The following is a 26,575-nucleotide window of genomic DNA, read 5'->3' on the forward strand; positions in this document are numbered from 1 at the left end:
TTCACCCAAGCAGATGGACCAGAGGGCTGGGCGATTCTTCTTCCTTATAATTATTAAAATTACAGTGATTCACACCATTCTTCTTACCAAAACTCCAAGGATTTCCCCAATGGCTGAAAACACCATAATTAAGGGCAATGAGGCAAGTTCTTGCACTAAGCCTGAAGGAGGAACGGTTTCAGAAATATATCATTTACCACTGATATTTGAAGCAGGTAGGGACAAGTGGGTGAGGTTTACTATTGGTACCTTTCAATAGCAGGACTCGATCTGTATATCTAAAATTATTGCTGTCAGAAGGGAGGCAACTGTTGCAGGCAGATTCAGAATGATATTGCTGCTCCTACTGCTTCTGCTGCTGCCAATGCCCCAGGCAGTTTGTGGGGTGCTGAAGGCAAAATGCCCATTGAATTTGATCAGGGATGAAAGTGACCCATGGAATTATTACAGGCCAGGAGACTACCTCATTGGGGGCGTCATATGTCCAAAAGGTGCTGGAATTAAACCATACATTTTCTCCAGCCCCCCCTTAATGAGGATATCTGAGTAAGAAACTATACGCTGCTTGATTTCACACTCCTTCACCTGATGTTCCTTGCTACCTGGCAATCCCAAACACTCTCCCAACGTTGGCTCTGAATTGCCCTTTGATGGGCCCCATGAAGACAACTGCGCCCCGTTGGGGTTCTCCAGCCAGAGGACTCATTTTGAACAGCTTGATGTAACATATTATGTGACGATGTGGTTTATCTAGCATCTAAATGAAGGTTCGGCCTCCCCTCTTTCTCCTCCCACAAAGCTTCTTAATAGAATGGGAGCCAATGTTCCTGAGTGAGCACTGACTTGCAGCTTTTCTATAGAAAAGTAGGACAAAATCCACTGTGCAAATGATTATCTCTGCATTGTGGAAAGCCCTGTCCTCTGAAGTCCCACAGCCACCAACATTGGTTTAATTTCACAGCCAGGCTTCAACTTGGATATTAAAAAGCCAGTGTGGTGTAGTGGTTAAGAGCGGTAGATTCGTAATCTGGTGAACTGGGTTCGCGTCTCCACTCCTCCACATGCAGCTGCTGGGAGTCCTTGGGCTAGTCACACTTCTCTGAAGTCTCTCAGCCTCACAGAGTGTTTGTTGTGGGGGAGGAAGGGAAAGGAGAATGTTAGCCACTTTGAGACTCCTTAGGGTAGTGATAAAGCGGGATATCAAATCCAAACTCTTCTATCTGAACTGTTTAGGAACTGTTAATTCTACAGCTTAAAATTGTGGTAGTTGTTACCTGTGTTTTAAAATTGTTGAGAGCAAAGTTGCAATGCATCCAGTAAGTTACCTAAACCATTGGGGGTTGGTACGCAGAAAGACAATCTACGGTATTCTTCCCTCTCCAATTCCTTAAGTAACTCCATGCAGATTACTTTCTCTCAGGTTTTACTTCCTTCTTCCTTCTTCCTTCTTCCTTCTTCCTTCTTCCTTCTTCCTTCTTCCTTCTTCCTTCTTCCTTCTTCCTTCTTCCTTCTTCCTTCTTCCTTCTTCCTTCTCCAGTCAGTGTTGGACCTTCATTTTGGACCTTTTGTGATGATGGCTGCAGGCAAGCATATACTCATAATGTTCCTTTTTTTATTTCAACCAGCAGTCTTGCCAAACTACTTATTTCTGCACTATGCAGCAATATATATGTATATACCAAAGTCCAACATGAATTAAATTTACTGTTGTTTTTTTTAATTTGCTGTTTTGTAATTGGAAATATTGCCTGAATTAAGTGTCATTTTGATCTCAGGGTAAACTATAAATACTTGTTGTATTGCAGGTTTGAATTCAGAAGGTACTGGCATATGTTGTCCTTCTTCTTCACCATTCAGAAAATCAATCAGGATTCTAGGATTTTACCCAACATCACCCTGGGCTACAACATCTATGAGAACTATTGTGATAGCAGAATCACTTCTGATGTCATGCTAGACCTGCTGGCTGGTGGGGAAATCAATATTCCGAACTACAATTGCGGAAGACGGAACAACCTGTTGGCAGTTCTTGAACATGCTAATTCTGACATCTTCAGCCAGATTTCAACCGTGTCAGGCATCTACAAAATCCCACAGGTATGATGGATTGGGAGAAAACCAACTGTGTATAATTCTAGAGATCCTTTGGTGACTTGCAACATTTATTTTGCCGAAGTTTATGTTCCTTTTTGTTCTCCTATTTGGAGCAAGACTTCCATTTTTCTGAAGGAAACTTTACCTGTAACAACTCCCCTGAATCTGTCTATTACATTGCCATTATTTTGCAATTAACAACATTTAAGAATTGGCTGGATCAGGCCAATCTAATTCAGCATCCTACTCTCACCATTGCCAACCCGATGTCCCAATGGGAAGCTCACAAGCAGAACTTGACTGCAACAAGACTTGTGACTCACCACAACTGATATTCAGTGCATACTGTCTTGAACAGTGGAGGTAGAACATTGCCTTTTAAAACCATCCAAGTTAAACTATGCACTCTGTGAAGAATTTTCTTCTTTGATCTGTCCTGAATCTTCTAACATTTATATGTGTCTCCTTTTCTTTGCCTCTTCTCCAAACTAAAAGGTCCCTTTCTTCATAGAGGAGCTGCTTCACCCTCTCAAGCAGCTGTGGCAGCTCCAGGGGGCTGAGGTGTCCCCTCAATATCTTTTGGCAATGTTGAGGGGGCCTTCACACTGGCAATCACTGTCAGAGACACAGCAGGGCAAGGTGTCTTGGCCCAGTGTGTCCCTTTGGGGGTCACCAGGGCGCCTTCCAGGAAGGAGTGCTGGCGATCTCAAAATGTGCTCAGGTGCCTCCATGGACCTCCTGGAGGGGCAGGAGGTCATCGCACCAAGGTGGTCTCAGCCTTGTGGTGGCAGCTGCAAATGAAAGTAAGGCTGGGCGATGGGTGGGGGATGGCAGGTTGAGTTGGCCTGGCTGGATTAGGAGGGTGGCATGCACATCGTGAGCCACGCATCTGACATCATGCATGTATCACGCATCTGACATTGGGTATCCTTGCCTCTTTCTTTCTCCTATATATATGTAAGACTGTGCTGCTAAACAACCCTGGCCAAAGTGTATTGATGCTGAGCATCTCTGTTCATCACTTGCTTTTGAGTAAAGATCACCATTCAGTCCTATGGGGGAAAGTAAATCACTGTGTTGGGGATGCGGTTGTTTTAATGCTGGGCACAGCGGCTTGAGTAGACTGGCACTCACTGGCAAGCACAGCCTTGGAGGTTGTTGATACATGTTAGTAACTCCAGATTAACAAGTATTTGATCATTGTCCTAGAAACATATCATCCATCTTTTCCCCCTCCTTCACTAGGTCAGTTACGGCTTTCTTCTCGATTATAAAACTCAGTTCCCTTTTGTCTACCGGATGGTCCCAAAAGAAGAGACGCAGTGCTTGGGGATTGTCCAGCTGCTCCTGCACTTCCAGTGGACATGGGTTGGTCTCGTCGCTCCAGACACTGACAATGGAGAGAGGTTCATGAGCGCCTTGAAACCTCTGCTGACCCACAATGGAATATGTGTTGCCATTTCAAAGAGAGTCCTCAAGACGATGCCGTACTACGAGTTACTCAAAAGAGAATTGCGTGACGTGTGGAGACAAGTTAGCGTACTTGTTTACTATGCAGACTCTCAACACGAATTTGATCTGATTGCAATTTTGCAAACCCTTCTTGAAACAATACACGCTGGGTCAAAGCTCTGGATCACAACAACTTTTTGGGACATCAACATGTACTTGTTTGTTGATTTCCGTTACCTCTGGGGTTCCTTGTCCTTTGTAACGAAGACCCCCATAAGGATGAAATATGACTACTATAATCCATTCTCGCCTGTTCTTGAACAGTTTTGGAAAAGAGCGTTTCATTGTTCATATTCAAAGCATGTATGGTCTGTGAAAGGCTGGACAAGATGCACAGAGGGAGGAAAGCTGGAGACTTTGCAGCAGGAGGAGCTTGAGAGAGTTTTCTCCCAGGACAGCTACAGCACATACAACAATGTCCAAGCAGTGGTTTGGGCCTTGAACATGGCTCATTCATCGAGATCCAGACAGATCTTGAGGGTGGGTGGAGGAAGCAGGCTGGAACATCAGAGGCTGCACCCTTGGCAGGTATTTCTCATTCAGTGGTGCCCCAAATCTATCATTTTGAGTAGCCAATCTCATTTTGCCTAACAGTGGAATATGCTCTCCTTCAAAAATGAAACAAACATAGAACTCAGCTTACACCCGTAATGATAATGAGTAAGGTAAAGGGTAAAGGGACCCCTGACCGGTAGGTCCAGTCGTGACAGACTCTGGGGTTGCGGCGCTCATCTCGCTTTGTGGGTCATGTGGCCAGCATGACTAAGCCGCTTCTGGCGAACCAGAGCAGCGCACGGAAACGCCATTTACCTTCCCGCCGGAGCGGTACCTATTTATCTACTTGCACTTTGACGTGCTTTCGAACTGCTAGGTTGGCAGGAGCAGGGACCGAGCAATGGGAGCTCACCCCATCGCGGGGATTCGAACCGCCGACCTTCTGATCAGCAAGTCCTAGGCTCTGTGGTTTAACCCACCGCGCCACCCGCGTCCCTTAGAATGATAATGAGTAGCCAGCCTTAAAATGCTGAAGAGAAGGAGGTTACTAAGCTGTGATAGCAGAAAACAGCAGCAACCATGATAAGCCACTATGGCTGCAGTACTGTATGCACTTACATGGGAGTAAGCTCATTGAATTCAGTGAGGGTTACTTCTAATAGAAATATGTAGGAGTCCGGATGAGTTGTGTGCTGGTCCCAATATGAAACACCCTGCTGGGAGTGCTGAAAGCTGCTCCCTGCAAGGCCTTTTCCCACCTGGCCTAGAGAGCAGGCACCAGGCTCACCCGCTCTGCTTTAGACTCCTGGGATGCCAGAGGGACATATTGCCCTGCTGCGAGTCCTGAAGAAACCCAGACTCACTGAAGCAAACTCTGCGGTTGGGGCAAATGTCGAAAATGCTTTTCAGTGTTTTAAAATAGTTTTTAATCTGTGGCATTTTAAATTTCTGTTTTTGTTTTTGCTCTGTTGGGTGGTAGGATAAATGTTTAGATGGGGCTGGGGATTAGTCTAGTTTTAATATAACTGTAAAAATAATATTTTTAGCAGGGGCTAAAAATAGAGTAAGATCCATTATGTGATTAAATTTCTAACATTCCTCAGGTTCTCCTTTTTCTTTTAATCAAAAGAAAGCCTATTGGCTCAGATGTTTTATCTGTGGCTAAAGCTAACTATTTAGCTCGATTTCCAGTATATTTTACTTTATTGCTATGGCTAGTGGCTAATGCAAATAAAGTTTCTGGCTAGCTAGCTAACCATTACTAGTAGCTATCGATAGCATTGTTCTCTGTGAATTTGTCTTACCTACCACACATGCTGCTGTTTCTTCTGTCATTTCAGCTCCACCCTTTCTTAAGAGAAGTCCAACTGACTAATACCTCCATTGATGGGCAATGTTTGGATGAGAGTCGGGAGCTGCCGGCCAGCTTTGACATCATCAATTGGGTGCAGTTTCCCAATAAGTCTCGTGGCAGAGTAAAGATTGGAAGTATGGAGGGATGCACATCCTCAGACCTGAAGTTCACCATTAACCCAGATGCTATTTCATGGCCCGAGAGGTTTAAGAAGGTTGGGGAGAAGTGTATCATTTTATTGTCTGTGACCTGTGTCAAGCTCAAATAATTTGATCATGCTGGGACGCAATGTAAACACATACAGTAGGGATGTGGAACCAGATGTTGTAGGACTCAAAAGCTCATCAGCCCCTGCCAGTACAGTCTGTCAGGAGTTCAGCCTACACTTGAGTAGGACTCTGGCATAGATATATGCCTGACTGGCATGTTCTCTCCCTCCTGGTCTTTCGTTCAGGAGCTTCAAAAGCTTTCTTCAGCCCGAACATCACAGTGACCGATGCCAACCGACACCGGCACACTTAGAGATCCGCAGAGTTTGCACCACTTGCATGACAGAACTCCAGCAACAGCATTTTGGCTAATCTACTTTATTTACATATAACACACACACGGAGCACTGCAACATGGCTCCCTCTCTCTCTAGCATCAGACAGCAAAGAGAAAAAGAACAAAGGACAATAGTCCCACTTCACAGAGCACAGTAACACAAACATCCTGTCTCTGTCACTTCCCACTCTGTGGAGTCAAAACATATCATGTCATGTGAAAGACAAAAATCTCATTACTGCAATCAGAGATCAGGAATTCTAACAGTCATGGCCTGGGATAATGGGAGCTGTAGCCCAGCAAGATCTAAAGGGTGGCAGGTTCTCCATCCCTGATCTACAGGGCTGCACTGTACAAAAGAACCTTCCCATAGCAGCACCAGCCAATGAGTGTTTAGCTCCCCCAACCTGCCCTGTTTGGGGGGGGGGGATTAAGGGCAGGTTCTGCCATGGCTGGCCCAGAACATTTTGTTGCCTGAGAAAGAGGCTGCCCAGCAAGGTTTTCACGGTGTCTGAAGCACAAATCTTTGAATGTATACCACCAACCGAAAATACTCCTAATTATTTTCCTGTGACGCTCCATCTCTTTCTGGACAGACCGTGCCTCGTTCCAGGTGCACCAAAAGCTGCCAAGCTGGATATGCCAAGGAGACTCAGGAAGGAAAGCCAGTTTGTTGCTATGCTTGCACTCCATGCGCAGAAGGGACCATCTCGACTCAGGAAGGTATTCCATTTGTTTTGTTTGCAAAACACAAAACGAACAAAAAACCCTGTAAGCCTGACATTAAAGGGGGAGGGGGGAAATACTATGGCAGAGAAGAACATAAAATTGTGTTCATAAAGCAAGTACAAAGTGGTAACAACAGTGACTGGGATGGCCTTGCCAGGGAGCCGCAGCTAGCTGTGATGTGATTCCAGCATCAGGCGAACAAATCTTTAGCTGCTCAACCAGTCCAGCGCATCATCTGGTTTAATGACTTGCTCTCTAGAATGCTGGTGCTCTGTGCTTGGTTCTGAGATTTTTTTTACATTTAAAAATTTATTATTTCAGTTTGTACAATGCCCTGGTAGTTTTAATGATGGCCATGCTGTTATCAATGTTTCCACTCTGCTAAATGTTGATGCTGTTGTACTGTGCTTTGTTTGCTTGTGGTTTTCATATATCCGTTCCCCTTCCCTGGGGGGCGGTGTTGAGTACCAGCATCCAGGACCCCCAGTGACCTGGCTTGGGGGCGGAGGGATGCCGCCCAGGTCGTGGGAATTCCCAGTCGCGTCACGCCCCTTGCTGTCCAATCAGCATGGCTGGGGGCGCGGCCTTAGGCTGTTTAAACTGTCGTGCAGCCAGGGGGTGGCCTCCTTTTGCCTCCTCGCTGGATCTTGCCTAGCCCACCTGCCCTCTTTTTATGCATTGCTATGACAGCGACCTTGCTATGGACATATGTCGACTACCATATTGATGGGGCTGGGTAGGAATTATTCCACTTGGCAAATTGGCACCAGCCATTTGGTTTTTGCCTACCTTGTAGCAATCATCACAATTTTGTAAGGTTAGGCATTGGGTAGGCCTTTGTGATGGGAGAGGAGGTTGTAGCATGTGCCTGCCCCTCCTCGATAAGGGTATCCTGTTAAAAGGATCCGATTAGCCCATTAACCTAAATTATTTGTGTTCATGTGTGTTTATCATGTAAGGGAACTGCGGGGCCCAGGACCTTATCATGAATGAGGTTTTCTTCTTCTGGTTCCTCTGGATGGGTGCCTTAAGGTAGTGGTGGACAGGATGAGAGCCGATAACCTGAGTTTGAATCCTGGGAAGACAAAAGCTCTTACACGTTCTGGCTTTATTTTGAATTTGTTTACATTTTCTGTGAAGGTTTTAAACCTCTGCTCTATATGTGGTTGGGGAACAGGTCAGTCTTTAAAGACATCTTCTAGTCTTTATCATGCACAGTGAATTCTCCACAGTGTGCTGCACTTTTGGGCAGATATGAAACACGTAAAGCAAATTTGTAGAAGGAATCCTATTGTGCAATGTTCAGGGTACACCAGTTGAAATGGGTGCAAGGAGGCCTAAATTTATGTCACATATAGGCCTCTGTGTACAAAGCATATCCTCTACCAGTAGATACCTTCCTCTTGCTATCGCTTCTGCTCCTTCTTGTTTTCTGACACAAATACCATCAAATGCAATACAGCAAAGACATTTATGGATGTAAGCTTGATGTCAATAATCCTGGAGTCGCTCTCCTTCTCAGATGCAAGACATTGTACCAAAGGTCCCGAAGATCAGCAACCAAACAATGACAGAGATCCATGTGTTTCCAAGGTTATTCCCTTCCTAGCCTATAAAGAGCATTTGGGAATCCTCATGACTTCCTTTGGCGTTTTCTTATCCTTAACCACTGCACCTCTCTCCTTCCCAACAACACAGTGTTCTTTCCTGATCTCTCCCATATTGCAACCATTCCCCACAATTGTGACAACATTCAGACTGCTGTAGATGTATTAATGCTATAAGGATATTGAAGTCTCTTTCTCTATGCAGATGCCAAGGAATGCACCAAATGTCCAGAAGATCAGCATCCAAACAAGGAGCGAGATCAATGTGTCCCCAAAATAATCGCTTTCCTGTCCTATAAAGAATCTCTAGGGTGTCTCCTAACTTCCTTTGCCCTCTTCTTATCCTTAACCACTGGCCTTGTGTTTGGAATATTCATTAAATACAAGGAAACTCCAATAGTCAAAGCTAACAACCGGGATCTCTCCTACACCCTCCTCATCTCGCTCCTTCTCTCCTTTTGGTCCTCTTTCCTCTTCATCGGCCAGCCAACAAAAATGACTTGCCTTCTGCGACAAACAACCTTCAGCATCATTTTCTCAGTTGCCGTCTCTTCCATCTTGGCAAAAACCATCGCTGTGGTGCTGGCCTTCCTGGCCACAAAGCCAGGGAGTAGGGTGAGGAAATGGTTGGGGAAGGGTTTAGCCAACTCCATTGTCCTTTCCTGTTCCAGTGTACAAGTTCTTATCTGCGCCACTTGGCTGGGAATCTTTCCCCCATTCCCAGACTCTGACAAGCTCTCCCAGCCTGGAGAGATTACCTTGCAATGCAATGAAGGGTCTGTTGCCATGTTTTACACTGCCCTCAGCTACATGGGCTTCCTGGCTGCCATCTGCTTCACGGTGGCTTTCCTAGCCAGGAAGCTGCCTGGGGCCTTCAATGAAGCCAAGCTGATCACCTTCAGCATGCTGGTCTTCTGCAGTGTTTGGGTCTCCTTTGTGCCCACCTACCTGAGCACAAAGGGGAAATACATGGTAGCCGTTCAGGTTTTCTCCATCTTGGCCTCCAGTGCTGGGCTCCTGGGATGTATCTTCATGCCAAAGTGCTACATTATTATATTGAGGCCTGATCTGAACTTGAAGGAGCACCTGAAGACAAAAGACTAAACATTGCATTTAATTGTTAGCACTACAGATATTAAATAATTGGGTATTTAAAAAGAAAAAACCTGGATCCCAGGTTTATTATATCCCAAAAGGCTCCAAAGGGAATGACTTTAATAATAATAATAATGATGATGATGATGATGATGATGATGATGATGATGGTATTATATAAGGGAAAATGGGTACACATATTAGGACTGAAAAATGACCATTAGCGTTTTGTGTAGATTCATTCCAACCAATGAGTCCCATGCCTCCTTTCTCTGACCAACTCCTAACTGATGCACCCACATACTGATCATTAACGATTCAGCTGACCAGACTAAGATTTGCCTTAGGTGTACAGTTGAAATCCTAGGTCATGAAGAAATGGGAAATGGGCTTAGGTTTTGCACCATCAACAGAATTTGGGGTGCAGATGCTCAGGACCTTCTGGAAATATGCCCTGGAATCGACGCTAACCAAAGGAAATGTTTAACAGGTTGACATCACAAAGTGTGCTTGGCAGAGGCAATTTTATAGCATACAAGCAGGTGTTTTTAGGCAAATAGGTTGTCTCCTCTTCAGAAATAGCTGAATCTGGGGAGAGGTCCAGTTCTCTGGAAGCAGCTTGGTGGTCTTGCTGTTTCAATCATATCTTGATATCTGTTGCTGTTTAGATGTCTGTATCAAGGACTCTGATTCTGATAATAAAACCTCATTTTCTAATCAAATTCTGGTGTCTTATGTTTTAGTCTAACTAGCATGCAAACTCTAAATCTAGAATCTGTATGATAGCTGAAGAAGCTGCCTGTCATTTGACATCTCTTTCTGATAAACCTTACCCCTTCAGAGTGGTGACCCTAACTTCAAATTATTCAAAACAACAGGAGCTGTCCCCACAAACCCAAATTAGGCAGCTGAGTGCAATTTTGCCCCTCTCAAATCTATGCTGGAAGTGCCACGAGGTGGAGGGAACCCTCATCCATATGTGGTGGCTGTGTAAATATGCTAAGGAATGCTGGGAGATGATTCATACAGAATTTAAAAAGATTCTTAAGAATCTTTCCCCAAAGAGGCATTTCTATTAGGGATAACAAGTGATGATATCCCGAAAAAGACACTCAATCTCTTTTTATACACAACTGGAAAGAAAAAAGAGATACCCATGAAAGAAATTTGGCAGAATAAATTGATATAATTCACAAAATTAGTAACTATGACTGCGAAACTAAGAAATAAGGATGAGTTACGGAAGAGAGATGAGTGGAAGTGCTTTGAAGAGTATCTTAGAGGGTATAATAGTCAATATAACCTACAAGTAAGAATGAACATATGAGCAGCAGATAACATTAAATAAAGGAAGATTTGAGACGAAAATGGGTGGAATAATAGATTATGCAGCCGACAAAAACTACCTAGAAATGCTCGTATGGATTACTATGTGTTTTAAATTTGATTGGTTGGTAGCTGAATTCTGAGTTCTCTAGTAGTTCTCATGTGATTGGCTAACATTGATCACATGGGAGGTATCTAGTGAAGGAGAGACTCCATTTTATAACTCCAGATAAAAAAGAGATTGCTGCAATATCCTCCTTTTTACAAAACCTGGCTGAGAGCATCCACAGTCTATTTACTCGTCCTTCAACATGTATATATCACTCATCCTCGGATCCCACTTCTGACACCATTTATGTCACAAAACCGTGGTGACACCTCGGGCACGCCAAAGGCCACCTTGTCCTCTGCTCACTTGCTCCTCTGTCCTACAAGAGATTCCAGTAAGACTCTTGAAGAAGAGAAAGGACTATAAATTTCAGGCGGATGCCCTTTAAAAGTAAAATATCCGCTTCAGATGGGAAAATAAGGGAGGCGCTTGCAACCATATTGTTGCAACCAGCTGGTGGATAAAGCTATGCATTCAGGGTTAAATCACTGTATGCAGAAAAGAATTTTTTTCCAGGTGACTGCCTGGTACTCTTCAACTCTTAGAAGTATCAAGGATAAAGTTATCCAGACATCCTATGAGAAAGGGCTCCTCTGTCCTTTCGCCCGCCGCCTTCGCCAACACAGCCCGTGCGAAGCAGAGCTTAGTCAGCTTCAGCAGCAGGTGCCTGGCACCCCCCAGAATTCGGCGCCCGGGTGCCCCACACCCCTTGCACCCCCGGGTAAAGACGGCCCTGGGTACTTTGATTCTCGAACTTAATCCGTTCTGGAAGTCCGGTTGACTTCTGAAATGTTCAAAAACCAAGGCGCAGCTTCTGGTTGGTGCAGGTGCCCCAGAAACAATAGCCAATAGCCGCATCAGAGTTTCAACTTCTGAAAAACATTCGAAAACCGGAACACTTACTTCTGAGTTTTTGGTATTTGGGAACAAAGGTATTTGATTACCAAGGCATTTGTGTGTTTTTTTATAATATATTTATTAAGATTTTAGAAAAATAAATGGGTTACAAAGTATGGTAAATGTCAACAGAGGAAAAAAAATATAAAAAATAGAAAATAGAAAAAAACAATTAAAAACAAGTCCGTCTTTTCATAGCTTATACTTCGTTTACTTATTTCCCTGACCCCTTCACACCTCTCTTTTCGATATTCCAATTCACATATTTAGTTCAGCAAATCCTTCCCCTTTGTTTTACTCTTAATCCAATATCTTAATATACTGTAACTTTATATTTTCATCTATTATCAACCTATTTTTGCGAATTCATTCTAGCCTTATTGCTAAAACCAGTTCATTTCAATCCAACATCATTTTAACTTTCATTAATTTTACAATATTTCTGCAAATAGTCTTTGAATTTTTTCCAATCTTCCACCGACTCTTCTCCCTGGTCTCGGATTCTGCCAGTCATTTCCGCCAGTTCCATATAGTCCATTACTTTCATCTGCCATTCTTCCAGGGTGGGTAGATCTTGTGTCTTCCAGTACTTTGCGATGAGTATTCTTGTTGCTGTTGTGGCGTACATAAAGAAAGTTCTATCCTTTTTTGGCACCAATTGGCCGACCATGCCCAGGAGAAAGGCCTCTGGTTTCTTCAGGAAGGTATACTTAAATACCTTTTTCATTTCATTATATATCATTTCCCAGAAAGCCTTAATCCTTGGGCACGTCCACCAAAGGTGAAAGAATGTACCTTCATTTTCTTTACATTTCCAACACTTATTGTCGGGCAAATGATATATTTTTGCAAGCTTGACTGGTGTCATGTACCACCTGTATATCATTTTCATAATATTCTCTCTTAAGACATTACATGCCGTGAATTTCATACCTGTGGTCCATAACTGTTCCCAGTCACCAAACATAATGTTGTGTCCAACATCTTGTGCCCATTTTATCATAGCAGATTTCACCATTTCATCCTGAGTGTTCCATTTCAACAGCAAGTTATACATTCTTGACAAATTCTTAGTTTTAGGTTCTAATAGTTCTATTTCCAATTTTGATTTTTCCACCTGGAAGCCAATTTTCTTGTTCAATTTAAAAACCTCCATTATTTGATAATAATGAAGCCAGTCTCGCACTTTGTTTTTTAGTTTTTCAACACCAGCTCCAAACAAACAAGGCTGCATTATATTGACAGACCCTCTGCTGATGTACCTCAGACCGTCTGCATGCAGGCAGTTGCTCTGTCTAAGCTAGAGCCCCTTCCTCTATGGGGCTGGAGGGTTGGAGTGGGAAGCAGGAGAAATGGAGGGATCCTACAATGCCAGAGGATGACAGGGGGGAAAGGTGGACAGGAAAGGAAAGGAAAGTTTTTTATACTATTATGAAGAAAATCCTCTTTCAAGCAAGACTCCACTTCTGAGCACCTCAGGGAGGATTCAAGAGCCTGATCCTGCAATCCTATCAAAGATGGAAGGAGGAAGGTGGACGGTTGACCTGGTCCGACTGTCTCCTGCATCCCTCCCCACAACCTCTGGGTGTTTTCTCCCAGGCCCCTCAGAGAGATCTGGTGAGTTTGAGGGGAGGGGAGAAGAGGACATGGATGGATGGATGTTGGAAGTGGAGAAACTCCCTGGCAATAGGGAAAGCATTGTACGAGAAGCGAACCCAGATGCTCGCAATGAAATCTGTTTCCAGGTCAAAGTTCAAAAAGTTAAAGCCTTACTTGGAGCATTTGCAGATAGAATTGTATAGGATTGGGATGCACATCTCACTTGTGGTCCCACTAGTGCACTAGCACTTAGAATCATAAAATCCTAGAGTTGGAAGAGACCACAAGGGCCATCGAGTCCAACCCCCTGCCAAGCAGGAAACACCATCAGAGCACTCCTGACATATGGTTGTCAAGCCTCTGCTTAAAGACCTCCAAAGAAGGAGACTCCACCACACTCCTTGGCAGCAAATTCCACTGTCAAACAGCTCTTCCTGTCAGGAAGTTCTTCCTAATGTTTAGGTGGAATCTTCTTTCTTGTAGTTTGGAACCATTGCTCCGTGTCCGCTTCTCTGGAGCAGCAGAAAACAACCTTTCTCCCTCCTCTATGTGACATCCTTTTATATATTTGAACATGGCTATCATATCACCCCTTAACCTCCTCTTCTCCAGGCTAAACATGCCCAGCTCCCACTTATTGTGGTTCAGGCTGCAGCGCATGGTTGCTGTGTGTGTGTGTGTGTGTGTGTGTGTGTGTGTGTGAGAGAGAGAGAGAGAGAGAGAGAGAGAGTATGCGTATGTGTGTATGTGTTCAGCTCTGATGAAACAAACCCCAAAAAAACCTTTGTGTTATGTACTGAGTTGAATAGGATCCAAACTGCAACAGTCTGATTGGTCCCAGAACAATAGGATTCAGAATGCAGCAGTCTGATTGGTCCTAGAACAATGCAGCAGTATGATTGGTTGGCAGGAACTACCCAATCATGCTCCAGATAGAAGTGAATCCACAACCTGATTGGCTTAAAGTAGAATTCCGGAATTAGCCAATCATGTGCAGCCCATTGTGTAAATAATGTATATAAAGCAGATACTTTGAGGGGACTTTCATTCATTCCTCCTCACCACTATGAGCTGAATAAAGAGCATGAAATCACTTTGCGACTCTGAGTATATTTCACTTTCAGATAGGTAGCCGTGTTGGTCTGCCATAGTCAAAACAAAAAAATAAAAAATAAAAAATAAAAAAAAATAAAAAAATTAAAAAAAAATTAAAAAAAAATCCTTCCAGTAGCACCTTAAAGACCAACTAAGTCAGTTCTTGGTATGAGCTTTCGTGTGCATGCACACTTCCAAAAAGAACCCGAAGTGTCGCCGCCGCATAGCCCGGTCCCCACCCCCACCCCTTCGGTGAGTCACATTTGCCGGAGAGACTGACATTGGGAGTCCATGTAAGGGTTAAAGGAAGTGAGAGAAAGAGAGCCTTGGATAGAGACCCACCCCCTCTCCATCACTTCCCTCTCCCCTCCTCGTCTGTGTATCTGAAGAAGTGTGCATGCACACGAAAGCTCATACCAAGAACTGACTTAGTTGGTCTTTAAGGTGCTACTGGAAGGAATTTTTTTTGTTTTTATATTTCACTTTGTTTTTCTTGAGACGCCACGTCCTGTTTCTCTCCAAACACCGGTAGGGGCTGCTTTGCGATCGTTGCTCTAGGGGCGAGCGCTTTCCAAAAAGAACCCGAAGTGTCGCCGCCGCATAGCCCGGTCCCCACCCCCACCCCTTCGGTGAGTCACATTTGCCGGAGAGACTGACATTGGGCGTCCATGTAAGGGTTAAAGGAAGCGAGAGAAAGAGAGCCTTGGATAGAGACCCACCCCCTCTCCATCACTTCCCTCTCCCCTCCTCGTCTTGGGTGGTCCCTCCGGACGGTGCGCTTTGGAGAGCTAGGGCGCGCAGCGCAGGGCGAGGGGTGCGCCGTGCCAAGGGCGCAGGGGAGACTCAGGGAGGGGGGCAGAGGAAGTTGGGGGGGGGCTGAGGGAGGAATGGAGGCATCCCTGGGGGAGGCAAGCACAGCATTGGCAAGGGGGCAGAGACACGGTTTTTTTTGGGGGGGGGACTGTGTGCGTCTTCAGCGTTGGTGGGAAAAAAGCTGGAGAGGCTGCGGCGCTACCTTGACCTTTCCTTCCTTTAAGAGGCATCCATAAAGCGGGAGGGGGGAGCCCTGTTCCCACCCCCGCTTCCCTCCCTAGAAGCTGGATTCATGGAATCATAGAATTTGTCAGAGAGCCAGCCAGCAAAAAATGACACGAAATACGTGAAGTTAAAATTGTTGTTAACTCTTTAGTAGCAGAAACAAGGCCAGGTCTAATGGGCACAACAACTCTTCTGGGTACTGTATTTCTTTTCCCCCTATGAGGCAGTTGCAGAGGCTGCAGATCTGGTCGGAGGAGTCTGCAGCGCAGCTCTTTGCCGTTCTACTGAGAAGTAACCACTGTGGAAGAAGATTGGAAAAAAATTTAAAATTTATTTACAGAAACATTGTAAGATCCAGGAATGTTAGAAGGGTGTTGCAATGAAGTAATGTGGTTTTAGCAGAAACGATATAAAAGATTAGGTAAAAATTGATTTTTTAATTGGTGAAATGAGAATGTAAAATTGATAGTACACGGAGATAAATTATTAGGATAAAAACCAAGTTGAAAAGGATTTGCTGGAATATTTAATTGAACTAGAATACACAAAAGGGAGGTGTGAGGAGCTCAGGGAAACAAGTAAATGAAAGATAAGACATGGAAAGAAGGAAATGTTTTTAATTGTTTTTATTTTTCTGTATTTTGTATTTTCTGCTCTTTTTAATTTTATTTTTTCTCTTTTCTTTTTTCATTTTTGTGGCTTTTTTTGAAACTTTCATAAATATTATTTTTTTAAAAAGAGAGAGAAGTAACCACTGTGGAGTTCGGGGGGGGGGGGGCAGAGTCTGTGGGGAAGTGAGGGAGGGAAGGCTGTAAAACTGGGAAGAGGAGAAGCTTTGGTCTGATGCTGAGAAACACCCCCTGGGTCAGGGACCCAGATTGGTAGCAGTGGTTGTCTGGGGTTTCAGAGCGATGGAGTCTGTTTCAGACCTACCTTTGAGGATCGAACCTGGGACATTCTGCCTACAAGAAGATGCTCTGGCCCTGAGCTGCAGGCCCTTCCTGTAACCTGGGGGCGGGGGGGTGGGAATTGAGGGGGGGAAGCAGAAGGAAAAATGGAAAGAGCCTGCAACGCCAGAGGATGGCAGGGAGAAAAGGTGGTCCGGAAAGGAAAGTTTTTAATGTAGTTGTGAAGAAGATCCCCTTTCAGACATGGCTCCACTTTCCTTGCAAGGTGGGGTTCGGGAGGAAGGTACCCCTCTTCTACCTTGGAAGCTGCGGGTGGGAGAAGCACAGATGGGGAGGGGGCTTCCCCTCTGAAAGGAAAATCCCTGCAGGGGCTCTGAGTCTCCATTTGCTTCTATCTCCCAGGAATCCGCTTCTTCTTTAGGCTTCTGAGCGCCTCAGGAAGGATTCAAGAGCCTGATCCTGCAATCCTATCAAGGATGGAAGGAGGAAGGTGGACGGTTGACCTGGTCCGACTGTCTCCTGCATCCCTCCCCACAACCTCTGGATGTTTTCTCCCAGGACCCTCAGAGAGATCTGGTGAGTTCAAGGGGAGGGTAGAAGAGGACATGATGGATGGATGGATGTTGGAAGTGGGGAACCTGCCTGGCAATAGGAAAAGTGGGAGGGGGGGGGAGGCAGGAGGTTCCTAACAGGAAGAAGAAAGTGGAATTCAGGTTTTGCAAGTTTTTTGTACAGCATGATTCATTGATGGTAAAAAATCCAGTAACTATTTATAATGTATATTTCAAGCATTTCTACCACTATTATTTTTTCCTAGAAAGTTATTCTATTCAGTTATTTACTTTATATACAGAAGTGTAGGAAGGTCAGGTGGTCAGGTGGTACCCAGTGCGGCAAATTTCTTGTCACCCCCCCCCCACACACACACTGGTGGGTTTTTTTGGGGGGGAGGAGTTGCCAGCAAAAATGGTTTGACTTTATTTCATATTTTCTTACAAAGGAATGGGGATTCGGGGCCAAGTAGGCGACTGTGGGCAGATACATAAATCTACAGGATGGATTGTGTTTTGGCTTGTGTTGTTTTATTTTTATTTATTTTTTATTTATTTATAATTTTTTTAAAAAGAAAACTCCAAAGTGGTTTGTTGTTGTTGTTGTTTAGTCGTTTAGTCATGTCCAACTCTTCGTGACCCCCTGGACCAGAGCACGCCAGGCCCTCCTGTCTTCCGCTGCCTCCGCAGTTTGGTCAAACTCATGCTGGTAGCTTCAAGAACACTGTCCAACCATCTCGTCCTCTGTCGTCCCCTTCTCCTTGTGCCCTCCATCTTTCCCAACATCAGGGTCTTTTCCAGGGAGTCTTGTCTTCTCATGAGGTGGCCAAAGTCTTGGAGCCTCATCTTCAGGGTCTGTCCTTCCAGTGAGCTGATTTCCTTCAGAATGGATAGGTTTGCAGTCCATGGGACTCTCAAGAGTCTCCTCCAGCACCATAATTCAAAAGCATCCATTCTTGGGCGATCAGCCTTCTTTATGATTCAGCTATCACTTCCATACATCAGTACTGGGAAGACCATAGCTTAGAGTGGTTTACCTGCTCCACTGAATTGAAATTTCAGCCTTCATGACATAGAAAAACTGCCAAGTAAACAGCTGTTTTCATGGAGGAGGATCAATATATGCATAAAATTTCAGATATAGCTATATAATCCCCGGGTAGTAAGATAAGATCTTTGGAGCAGGCATTTTCAAAAAAATGTTTTTTATGAACCTCCCTAGGTAAAGGTAAAGGGACCCCTGACCATTAGGTCCAGTCGTGACCGACTCTGGGGTTGCAGCGCTCATCTTGCTTTATTGGCCGAGGGAGCTGGCGTACAGCTTCCAGGTCATGTGGCCATGAACCTCCCTAGTAGGGCAGTAATTTTACCTTGATAATTTGTGAACCCCCCCCCATGATGGCACCCGAGGAGACCTGCCCCCCCTTCCTACACCCCTGTTTATATACTCATCTGACGATCACAGAGCTGATTACACAATGCAGCAAATTGTTGGTGTTGTTTAGTTGTTTAGTCCAACTCGTCATGACCCCATGGACCAGAGAACGCCAGGCACTTCTGTCTTCCACTGCCTCCCGCAGTTTGGTCAGACTCATGCTGGTAGCTTCGAGAACACTGTCCCACCATCTCGTCCTCTGTCGTCCCCTTCTCCTTGTGCCTTCTATCTTTCCCAACATCAGGGTCTTTTCCAGGGAGTCTTCTCTTCTCATGAGGTGGCCAAAGTATTGGAGCCTCAGCTTCATGATCTGTCCTTCCAGTGAGCACTCAGAGCACTCAGAATGGATACATTTGTTCTTCCTGCAGTCCATGGGACTCTCAAGAGTCTCCTCCACCACCATAATTCAAAAGCATCCATTCTTCGGCGATCAGCCTTCTTTATGATCCAGCTCTCACTTCCATACCTCACTCCTGGGAAAACCATGGCTTTAACTATACGGACCTTTGTTGGCAAGGTGATGCCTCTGCTTTTTAAGATGCTGTCTAGGTTTGTCATTACTTTTCTCCCAAGAAGCAGGTGTCTTTTAATTTCGTGGCTGCTGTCACCATCTGCAGTGATCATGGAGCCCAAGAAAGTAAAATCTGTCACTGCCTCCATTTCTTCCCCTTCTATTTGCCAGAAGATAATGGGCCCAGTGGCCATGATCTTCATTTTTTTGATGTTGAGCTTCAGACCATATTTTGCGCTCTCCTCTTTCACCTTCATTAAAAGGTTCTTTAATTCCTCCTCACTTTCTGCCATCAAGGTTGTATCATCTGCATATCTGAGGTTATTGATATTTCTTCTGGCAATCTTAATTCCGGCTAGGGATTCATCCAGCCCAGCTTTTCGCGTGATGAATTCTGCATATAAGTTAAATAAGCAGGGAGACAATATACAGCTTTGTCGTATTCCTTTCGCAATTTTGAACCAATCAGTTGTCCCATATCCAGTTCTAACTGTAGCTTCTTGTCCCACATAGAGATTTCTCAGGAGACAGATGAGGTGATCAGGCACTCCCATTTCTTTAAGAACTTGCCATAGTTTGCTGTGGTCGAAACAGTCAAAGGCTTTTGCATAGTCAATGAGGCAGAAGTAGATGTCTTTCTGGAACTCTCTAGCTTTCTCCATAATCCAGCGCATGTTTGCAATTTGGTCTCTGGTTCCTCTGCCCCTTCGAAATCCAGCTTGCACTTCTGGGAGTTCTCGGTCCACATACTGCTTGAGCCTTCCTTGTAGAATTTTAAGCATAACCTTGCTAGCGTGTGAAATGAGTGCAATTGTGCGGTAGTTGGAGCATTCTTTGGCACTGCCCTTCTTTGGGATTGGGATGTAGACTGATCTTCTCCAATCCTCTGGCCGCTGCTGAGTTTTCAAAATTTGTTGGCATATTTTGTGTAGCACCTTAACAGCATCATCTTTTAAGAAGAAGAAGAAAAAGAGTTTGGATTTGATATCCCGCCTTTCACTCCCTTTAAGGAGTCTCAAAGCGGCTAACATTCTCCTTTCCCTTCCTCCCCCACAACAAACACTCTGTGAGGTGAGTGGGGCTGAGAGACTTCAAGGAAGTGTGACTGGCCCAAGGTCACCCAGCAGCTGCATGTGGAGGAGCGGAGACGCGAACCCGGTTCCCCAGATTACGAGACTACCGCTCTTAACCACTACACCACACTGGCTCTTAAAAATTAAAATTTTAAAATTTTAAATAGTTCAGCTGGAATATCATCACTTCCACTGGCCTTGTTATTTGCAGTGCTTTCTAAGGCCCATTTGACTTCACTTTCCAGGATGTCTGGCTCAAGGTCAGCAACCACACTACCTGGGGTGTACGAGCCATCCATTTCTTTCCGGTATAATTCCTCTGTGTATTCTTGCCATCTCTTCTTGATGTCTTCTGCTTCTGTTAGGTCCTTACCACTTTTGTCCTTTATTATGGTAATCTTTGTACGAAATGTTCCTTTTATATCTCCAATTTTCTTGAACAGATCTCTGGTTTTTCCCATTCTATTGTTTTCATCTATTTCTTTGCATTGCTCGTTTAAGAAGGCCTTCTTTTCTCTCCTTGCTATTTTTTGGAAATCTGCATTGAATTTCCTGTATCTTTCACCATCTCCCTCGCATTTTGCTTGCCTTCTCTCCCCCACTATTTGTAAGGCCTCGTTGGACAGCCACTTTGCTTTCTTGCATTTCCTTTTCATTGGGATGGTTTTCGTTGCTGCCTCCTGTATAATGTTATGAGCCTCCATCCATAGTTCTTCAGGCACTCTGTCCACCAAATCTAAATCCTTAAACCTGTTCCTCACTTCCACTGTGTATTCATAAGGGATTTGATTTAGATTGTATCTTTCTGGCCCAGTGGTTTTTCCTACTTTCTTCAGTTTAAGCTTGAATTTTGCTATAAGAAGCTGATGACCTGAGCCACATTCAGCTCCAGGTCTTGTTTTTGCTGACTGTGTAGAGCTTCTCCATCTTTGGCTGCAGAGAATATAATCAATCTGATTTCAATGCTGTCCATGTGTAGAGTCGTCTCTTGTGTTGTTGGAAAAGAGTGTTTGTGATGACCAGCTTGTTCTCTTGACAGAATTCTATTAGCCTTTGCCCTGCTTCGTTTTGAACTCCAAGGCCAAACTTGCCAGTTGTTCCTTTCATCTCTTGACTCCCTACGTTAGCATTCCAATCCCCTATAATGAGAAGAACATCCTTCTTTGGTGTCATTTCTAGAAGGTGTTGTAAGTCTTCATAGAACTGGTCAATTTCAGTTTCTTCAGCACCAGTAGTTGGTGCATAAACTTGGATTACTGTGATGTTAAAAGGTCTGCCTTGGATTCATATCGAGATCATTCTATCATTTTTGACATTGCATCCCAGTATAGTTCTCGCCATTATTATGTTCACTATGAGGGCCACTCCATTTCTTTTACGGGATTCTTGCCCACAGTAGTAGATGTGATGGTCATCCGAACTGAATTCGCCCATTCCCATTCATTTTAGTTCACTGATGCCCAGGATGTCAATATTTATTCTTGCTATCTCATTTTTGACCACATCCAACTTACCCAGGTTCATGGTTCTTACATTCCAGGTTCCTATGCAATATTTTTCTTTACAGCATTGGACTTTCCTTTCGCTTCCAGGCATATATGCAACTGAGCGACCTTTCGGCTTTGGCCCAGCCGCTTCATCAGCTCTGAATCTACTTGTACTTGCCCTCCGCTCTTCCTCAGTAGCATGTTGGACGCCTTCCGACCGTAGGGGCTCATCTTCGAGGGTCATAACTTTTATATGCCTGTTGTCTTTGTCCATGGAGTTTTCTTGGCAGGGATACTAGAGTGGCTTGCCAGTTCCTGCTCCAGGTGGATCACGTTTGGTCAAAACTCTCCACTATGAACTGTCCATCTTGGGTGGCCCTGCACGGCATAGCTCATAGCTTCTCTTGAGTTATTCAAGCCCCTTCGCCACGGCAAGGCAGTGATCCATGAAGGGGATGCAGCAAATTAGTAACGAGATATACTCCATCAGCATCAATACATAATAATGGCATGTAATTTACCAGTTTAGATTGTAAGGTAAAGCTGATAAGGGAGAATCTAGGAGATGTTTCAGTAAGAGAAAGTGCTGACTGAGCTTTGTGTATGTTAACTTCCTTCCTCCTTATCCTTGAAACCCTAATAGGAATTTCTTTCTCCTCGCTCTGAAGCAGGTGTAGATGACAGACAGAACTCTGCAGAAGCACCTGTAATTTCACCGGTAATATCAACGAAACTGTTGGAATGTGCAAGGAGCTTTATGGATACTGGAAAGCTTAGAAATCATCTACAAACTCACACAAGGGGGAAACGATATGAATGTATGGAGAGTGGAAAGAGCTTCAGTCATAGAGAAAAGCTTAGAATTCACAAACGAACTCACAGAGGGGAAAAACCATTTAAATGCATGGAGTGTGGAAAGAGCTTCAATGATAGTAGAAACCTAAAGGTACATCAACGAACTCACACAGGGGAGAAACCCTATAAATGTTTGGAGTGTGGAAACAGCTTCAGGCAAATAGGTACCCTTCGAAATCATCAACGAACTCACACAGGGGAGAAACCCTATAAATGTTTGGAGTGTGGAAACAGATTCAGTAAAAAGGGTACCCTTCAAAGTCATCAACGAACTCACTCAGGGGAGAAACCCTATCAATGTTTGGAGTGTGGAGACAGCTTCAGGCAAAAGGGTGCCCTTCAAAGTCATCAACGAACTCACACAGGGGAGAAACCCTATCAATGTTTGGAGTGTGGAGACAGCTTCAGGCAAAAGGGTGTCCTTCAAAGTCATCAACGAACTCACACAGGGGAGAAACCCTATCAGTGTTTGGAGTGTGGAAACAGCTTCAGGCAAAAGAGTGCCCTTCAAAGACACCGACAAACTCACACAGGAGAAAAGCCATTTAAATGTATGGAGTGTGGAAAGAACTTCACTAATAGGGGATACCTCAGAATACATGTGGTAACTCACAGAGGGGCAAGGCCATATAAATGTATGGAGTGTGGAAAAAGCTTCAGTCAAAACAGTACCCTTCAAAGTCATCAAGTAACTCACACAGGAGAAAAGCCATTTAAATGTATAGAGTGTGGAAAGAGCTTTGGAAGGAATAATGCCCTTAGAAGACACCAACGAATTCACACAGGAGAAAAACCATTTGAATGTATACAGTGTGGAAAGAGCTTCACTGATAGGCAAAATTTAAGAAGACATCAACAGACTCACACAGGAGAAAAGCTGTTTAAATGTATGGTGTGTGGAAACAGCTATACCCAGAATGCATACCTTAAAATACATCAACGAACACACACAGGGGAAAGACCATATAAATGCATGGAGTGTGGAAAGTGTTTCCATGAAAAGAGAGGCCTTGAAAAACATAAACGAATTCATATAGGAGAAAAATCATATAAATGTATGGAGTGTGGAAGGAGTTTCAGTCGCGGCTCACAACTTGCTTTGCATCATCAAACACATTCAGGAGAAAAATCATATAAATGTATGGAGTGTGGAAAGACTTTCAGTACGGGTTCAGCACTTAATATTCACCATCGAATCCACACAGGAGAAAAACCATATAAATGTATAGAATGTGGAAAGACCTTCAGAAGAAGCAATAAGCTTAGATTACACCAACGAACTCACACAGGGGAGAAACCATTTAAATGTATGGAGTGTGGAAAGACCTTCAGTCGTAAAGATAAGCTTACATCGCATCAACAGACTCATACAAGGTGAAGACCATTCCAATGTATGGAGTGTGAAAAGACCTATAGTTGTAATGATGCGGTGTGGAAAGTGTGTGGGGGGGGGTCATTAGATAAATTTAATATCAGATATCTTCCCTCCTCCCCTTTGTTGGTCCTATTGTAAATCATTTCGTCCTGCATCTTTTATAATAATCCAAATCTTTTACATCTCTATTATGCCCAAAGTGCACCATGAAACTACAAGTTTATTCCAATTCTAGAAACAAATTTAGCTTTTTACAATGGTTTTTAGTATAGTTTGTAAATTTTCCCCATTCCTTATTAAAGTTTACTGTTCCTGATTTCTAATTCTTCTGGTCATTTTTGCCATTTTGGCATAATCCATCAACTTCATCTGCCATTCTTCTCTGGTCGGGACTTTATTTTCTTTCCATCTCTGGGCCAATAACATTCGTGCAGTTGTGTTCGCATACATAGTCTTTTTTGTTGCTTTGAAATTTTGGCACCTAGAATTCCTAAAAGAAAGGCTTCAGGGGTTTTAGAAAAAGTTGTTTAAACATTTTTTCGATTCATTATATATCATTTCCCAAAATTCTTTTACTACCTTACATGTCCACCACATATGATAAAAAGTGCTTTCTTTTTCCTTACATTTCCAACACATTGGACCCTGTTTTTGCTGATTTACTGAAACTAGGACCTGCCAGTCAGAGGGTTGGCAGATTGAATCCCTGTGATGGGGTGAGCTCCCGTTGCTTGGTCCCTGCTCCTGCCAACCTAGCAGTTCAAAAGCATGTCAAAGTGCAAGTAGATAAATAGGTACCGCTGCGGCGGGAACGTAAATGGCGTTTCCATGCACTGCTCTGGTTCGCCACATGACCCGGAAGCTGTACGCCAGCTCCCTCAGCCAATAAAACGAGATGAGCACCGCAACCCCAGAGTCGGTCATGACTGGACCTAATGGTCAGGGGTCCCTTTGTTGTTGTTGTTTAGTCATTTAGTTGTGTCCGACTTCGTGACCCCATGGACCAGAGCACGCCAGGCACTCCTGTCTTCCACTGCCTCCCGCAGTTTGGTCAGACTCATGCTGGTAGCTTCGAGAACACTGTCCAACCATCTCGTCCTCTGTCGTCCCCTTCTCCTTGTGCCCTCCATCTTTCCCAACATCAGGGTCTTTTCCAGGGAGTCTTCTCTTCTCATGAGGTGGCCAAAGTATTGGAGCCTCAGCTTCACGATCTGTCCTTCCAGTGAGCACTCAGGGCTGATTTCCTTAAGAATGGAGAGGTTTGATCTTCTTGCAGTCCATGGGACTCTCAAGTGTCTCCTCCAGCACCATAATTCAAAAGCATCAATTCTTCGGCGATCAGCCTTCTTTATGGTCCAGCTCTCACTTCCATACATCACTACTGGGAAAACCATGACTTTAACTATACGGACCTTTGTTGGCAAGGTGATGTCTCTGCTTTTTTTTACCTTTACTTTAAATACCAACGATACATTGGTAGCCCTGAGTGCTCACTGGACGGACAGATCCTGTGAAGGACAGTTCAAGTAATCCCACACTTGGATTTGATACTGAATATGTAAAGAGGGTTTTTTGGTTGTTGTTAAATTTTCTACTTTGATATTTACTCTTTGTGGTGTTGGTTACTGTGAAAATCAATAAAAATATTATTTAAAATAAAGGAAGGGGTTGCAGCTCGGGGGCAGAGCATCTTCTTGCACGCAGAAGGTCCCAGGTCCAATCTGCAGACTCCTGAAACAGACTCCATCCCTCTGAATCCCCGGAGAGACATTGCAGCCAGTCGGGGTCAACAGTAGTGATCCAGGGGGTCTGGCTCACAGTAAGGCAGCTTCCTATGTTTGGAGCTGGTGGTGAGGAATTTATCACAATTTACTGCAAAAGCGTCTCCTCTTCCCTACTTCACCTCCTCCGTTTTGTTCCTTCCTAAGGATCTCTGCCGCGGACCTTGATCAGTCTGCGTCCCCCACAAACTCTGCAGGGCTTAGTTCTCAGTAGATCTGCAGCCTCTGCAACAGCCTCATAGGGGCAAGATCTACCCAGAAGAGTTGCCGTGTCCCTTAGTCCTGGTTCCCAGGACCAGACCTTGTTTCTGCTATTAAAGAGTTGTCAACAACAAGAGCTGCAGCAACAACAGCTACTAATGCTACTTATTATTGCTATTTTAACGTATTCGGTATTGTTTGTGGAATGATGCTGGAAAATGAACCACGGGGCTTCCTGAAATCGTAGGCTGGCTCTTATTGGCTGTGACCCCTTTCTCCCTTCTCTCCCCCTCCTCAGGTTGCAAGGTTGGAGACACACAGAGAGTCTCTTTAGGATAACTTTTCCCTCTAAGATGGAGGTGTACCTGCATTTGACGCTGCGTTGAAGGACACAGGTTTCCTGCAAGTAAGCAACATTTCTATGCTTGCAGGAAGTCTGGACTAGTCGTTTGTGAAGAGGGATGAGACAGCATAGTGCCCAGAAAGGATTCCTAATCTAAACTAAACAGTCTATTCCCCATGGTAAAGGTAAAGGTAAAGGGTCCCCTGACCATTAGGGGCCGACTCTGGGGTTGCAGCGCTCATCTTGCTTTATTAGCCGAGGGAGCCGGCGTACAACTTCCGGGTCATGTGGCCAGCATGACTAAGCTGCGAACCAGAGCAGCGCACGGAAATGCCATTTACCTTCCCGCCAGAGTGGTACCTATTTATCTACTTGCACTTTGACGTGCTTTCGAACTGCTAGGTTGGCAGGAGCTGGGGCCGAGCAACGGGAGCTCACCCCGTCGCAGGGATTCGAACCGCCGACCTTCTGATCAGCAAGTCCTAAGCTCTGTGGTTTAACCCACAGCGCCACCCGCGTCCCTTATTCCCCATTGTAGAGCTGTGCAAATGGTTCTATT

At 44.4% G+C, this 26,575-nt stretch overlaps 3 protein-coding genes across 3 annotated transcripts in view; 2 read left to right on the forward strand and 1 right to left on the reverse strand.

The window, feature by feature from the left end:
- The window catches only part of LOC309336722 (uncharacterized protein), a 182,900-nt gene that overhangs the window by 143,048 nt on the left and 13,277 nt on the right, over positions 1 to 26,575 (reverse strand). The window lies entirely within an intron of this gene.
- Positions 1,831 to 10,184, forward strand: LOC309336353 (vomeronasal type-2 receptor 26-like; the record flags this gene model as incomplete). Its single annotated transcript, XM_081851974.1, has 6 exons — positions 1,831 to 2,097; positions 3,340 to 4,134; positions 5,442 to 5,669; positions 6,598 to 6,724; positions 8,543 to 9,258; positions 10,176 to 10,184. The coding sequence occupies 6 exons, from the start codon at positions 1,831 to 1,833 to the stop codon at positions 10,182 to 10,184; spliced, it is 2,142 nt and encodes a 713-aa protein (XP_081708100.1).
- LOC309336784 (uncharacterized protein) lies at positions 15,672 to 26,196 on the forward strand. The gene is made up of 4 exons (XM_081853105.1): positions 15,672 to 15,692; positions 16,807 to 16,980; positions 22,130 to 23,690; positions 25,972 to 26,196. Exons 2-4 carry the CDS (start codon positions 16,881 to 16,883, stop codon positions 26,057 to 26,059), a joined length of 1,749 nt encoding a protein of 582 aa, XP_081709231.1. The 5' UTR covers positions 15,672 to 15,692; positions 16,807 to 16,880; the 3' UTR covers positions 26,060 to 26,196.

Source organism: Podarcis erhardii (genome assembly GCF_964252035.2).
Source record: "Podarcis erhardii genome assembly, chromosome: 2".
Classification (NCBI taxonomy): Eukaryota; Metazoa; Chordata; class Lepidosauria; order Squamata; family Lacertidae; genus Podarcis; species Podarcis erhardii.

Bases quoted from the DNA above. Each gene is read 5' to 3' on its own strand.
- LOC309336784 (XM_081853105.1), top strand. From the start codon at position 16,881: ATGGAAGGAGGAAGGTGGACGGTTGACCTGGTCCGACTGTCTCCTGCA. The intron at 16,981-22,129 runs GTGAGTTCAAGG...CTCGCTCTGAAG, and splicing joins AGGACCCTCAGAGAGATCTG to CAGGTGTAGATGACAGACAG. The intron at 23,691-25,971 runs GTGAAGACCATT...CCCCCTCCTCAG, and splicing joins CATCAACAGACTCATACAAG to GTTGCAAGGTTGGAGACACA.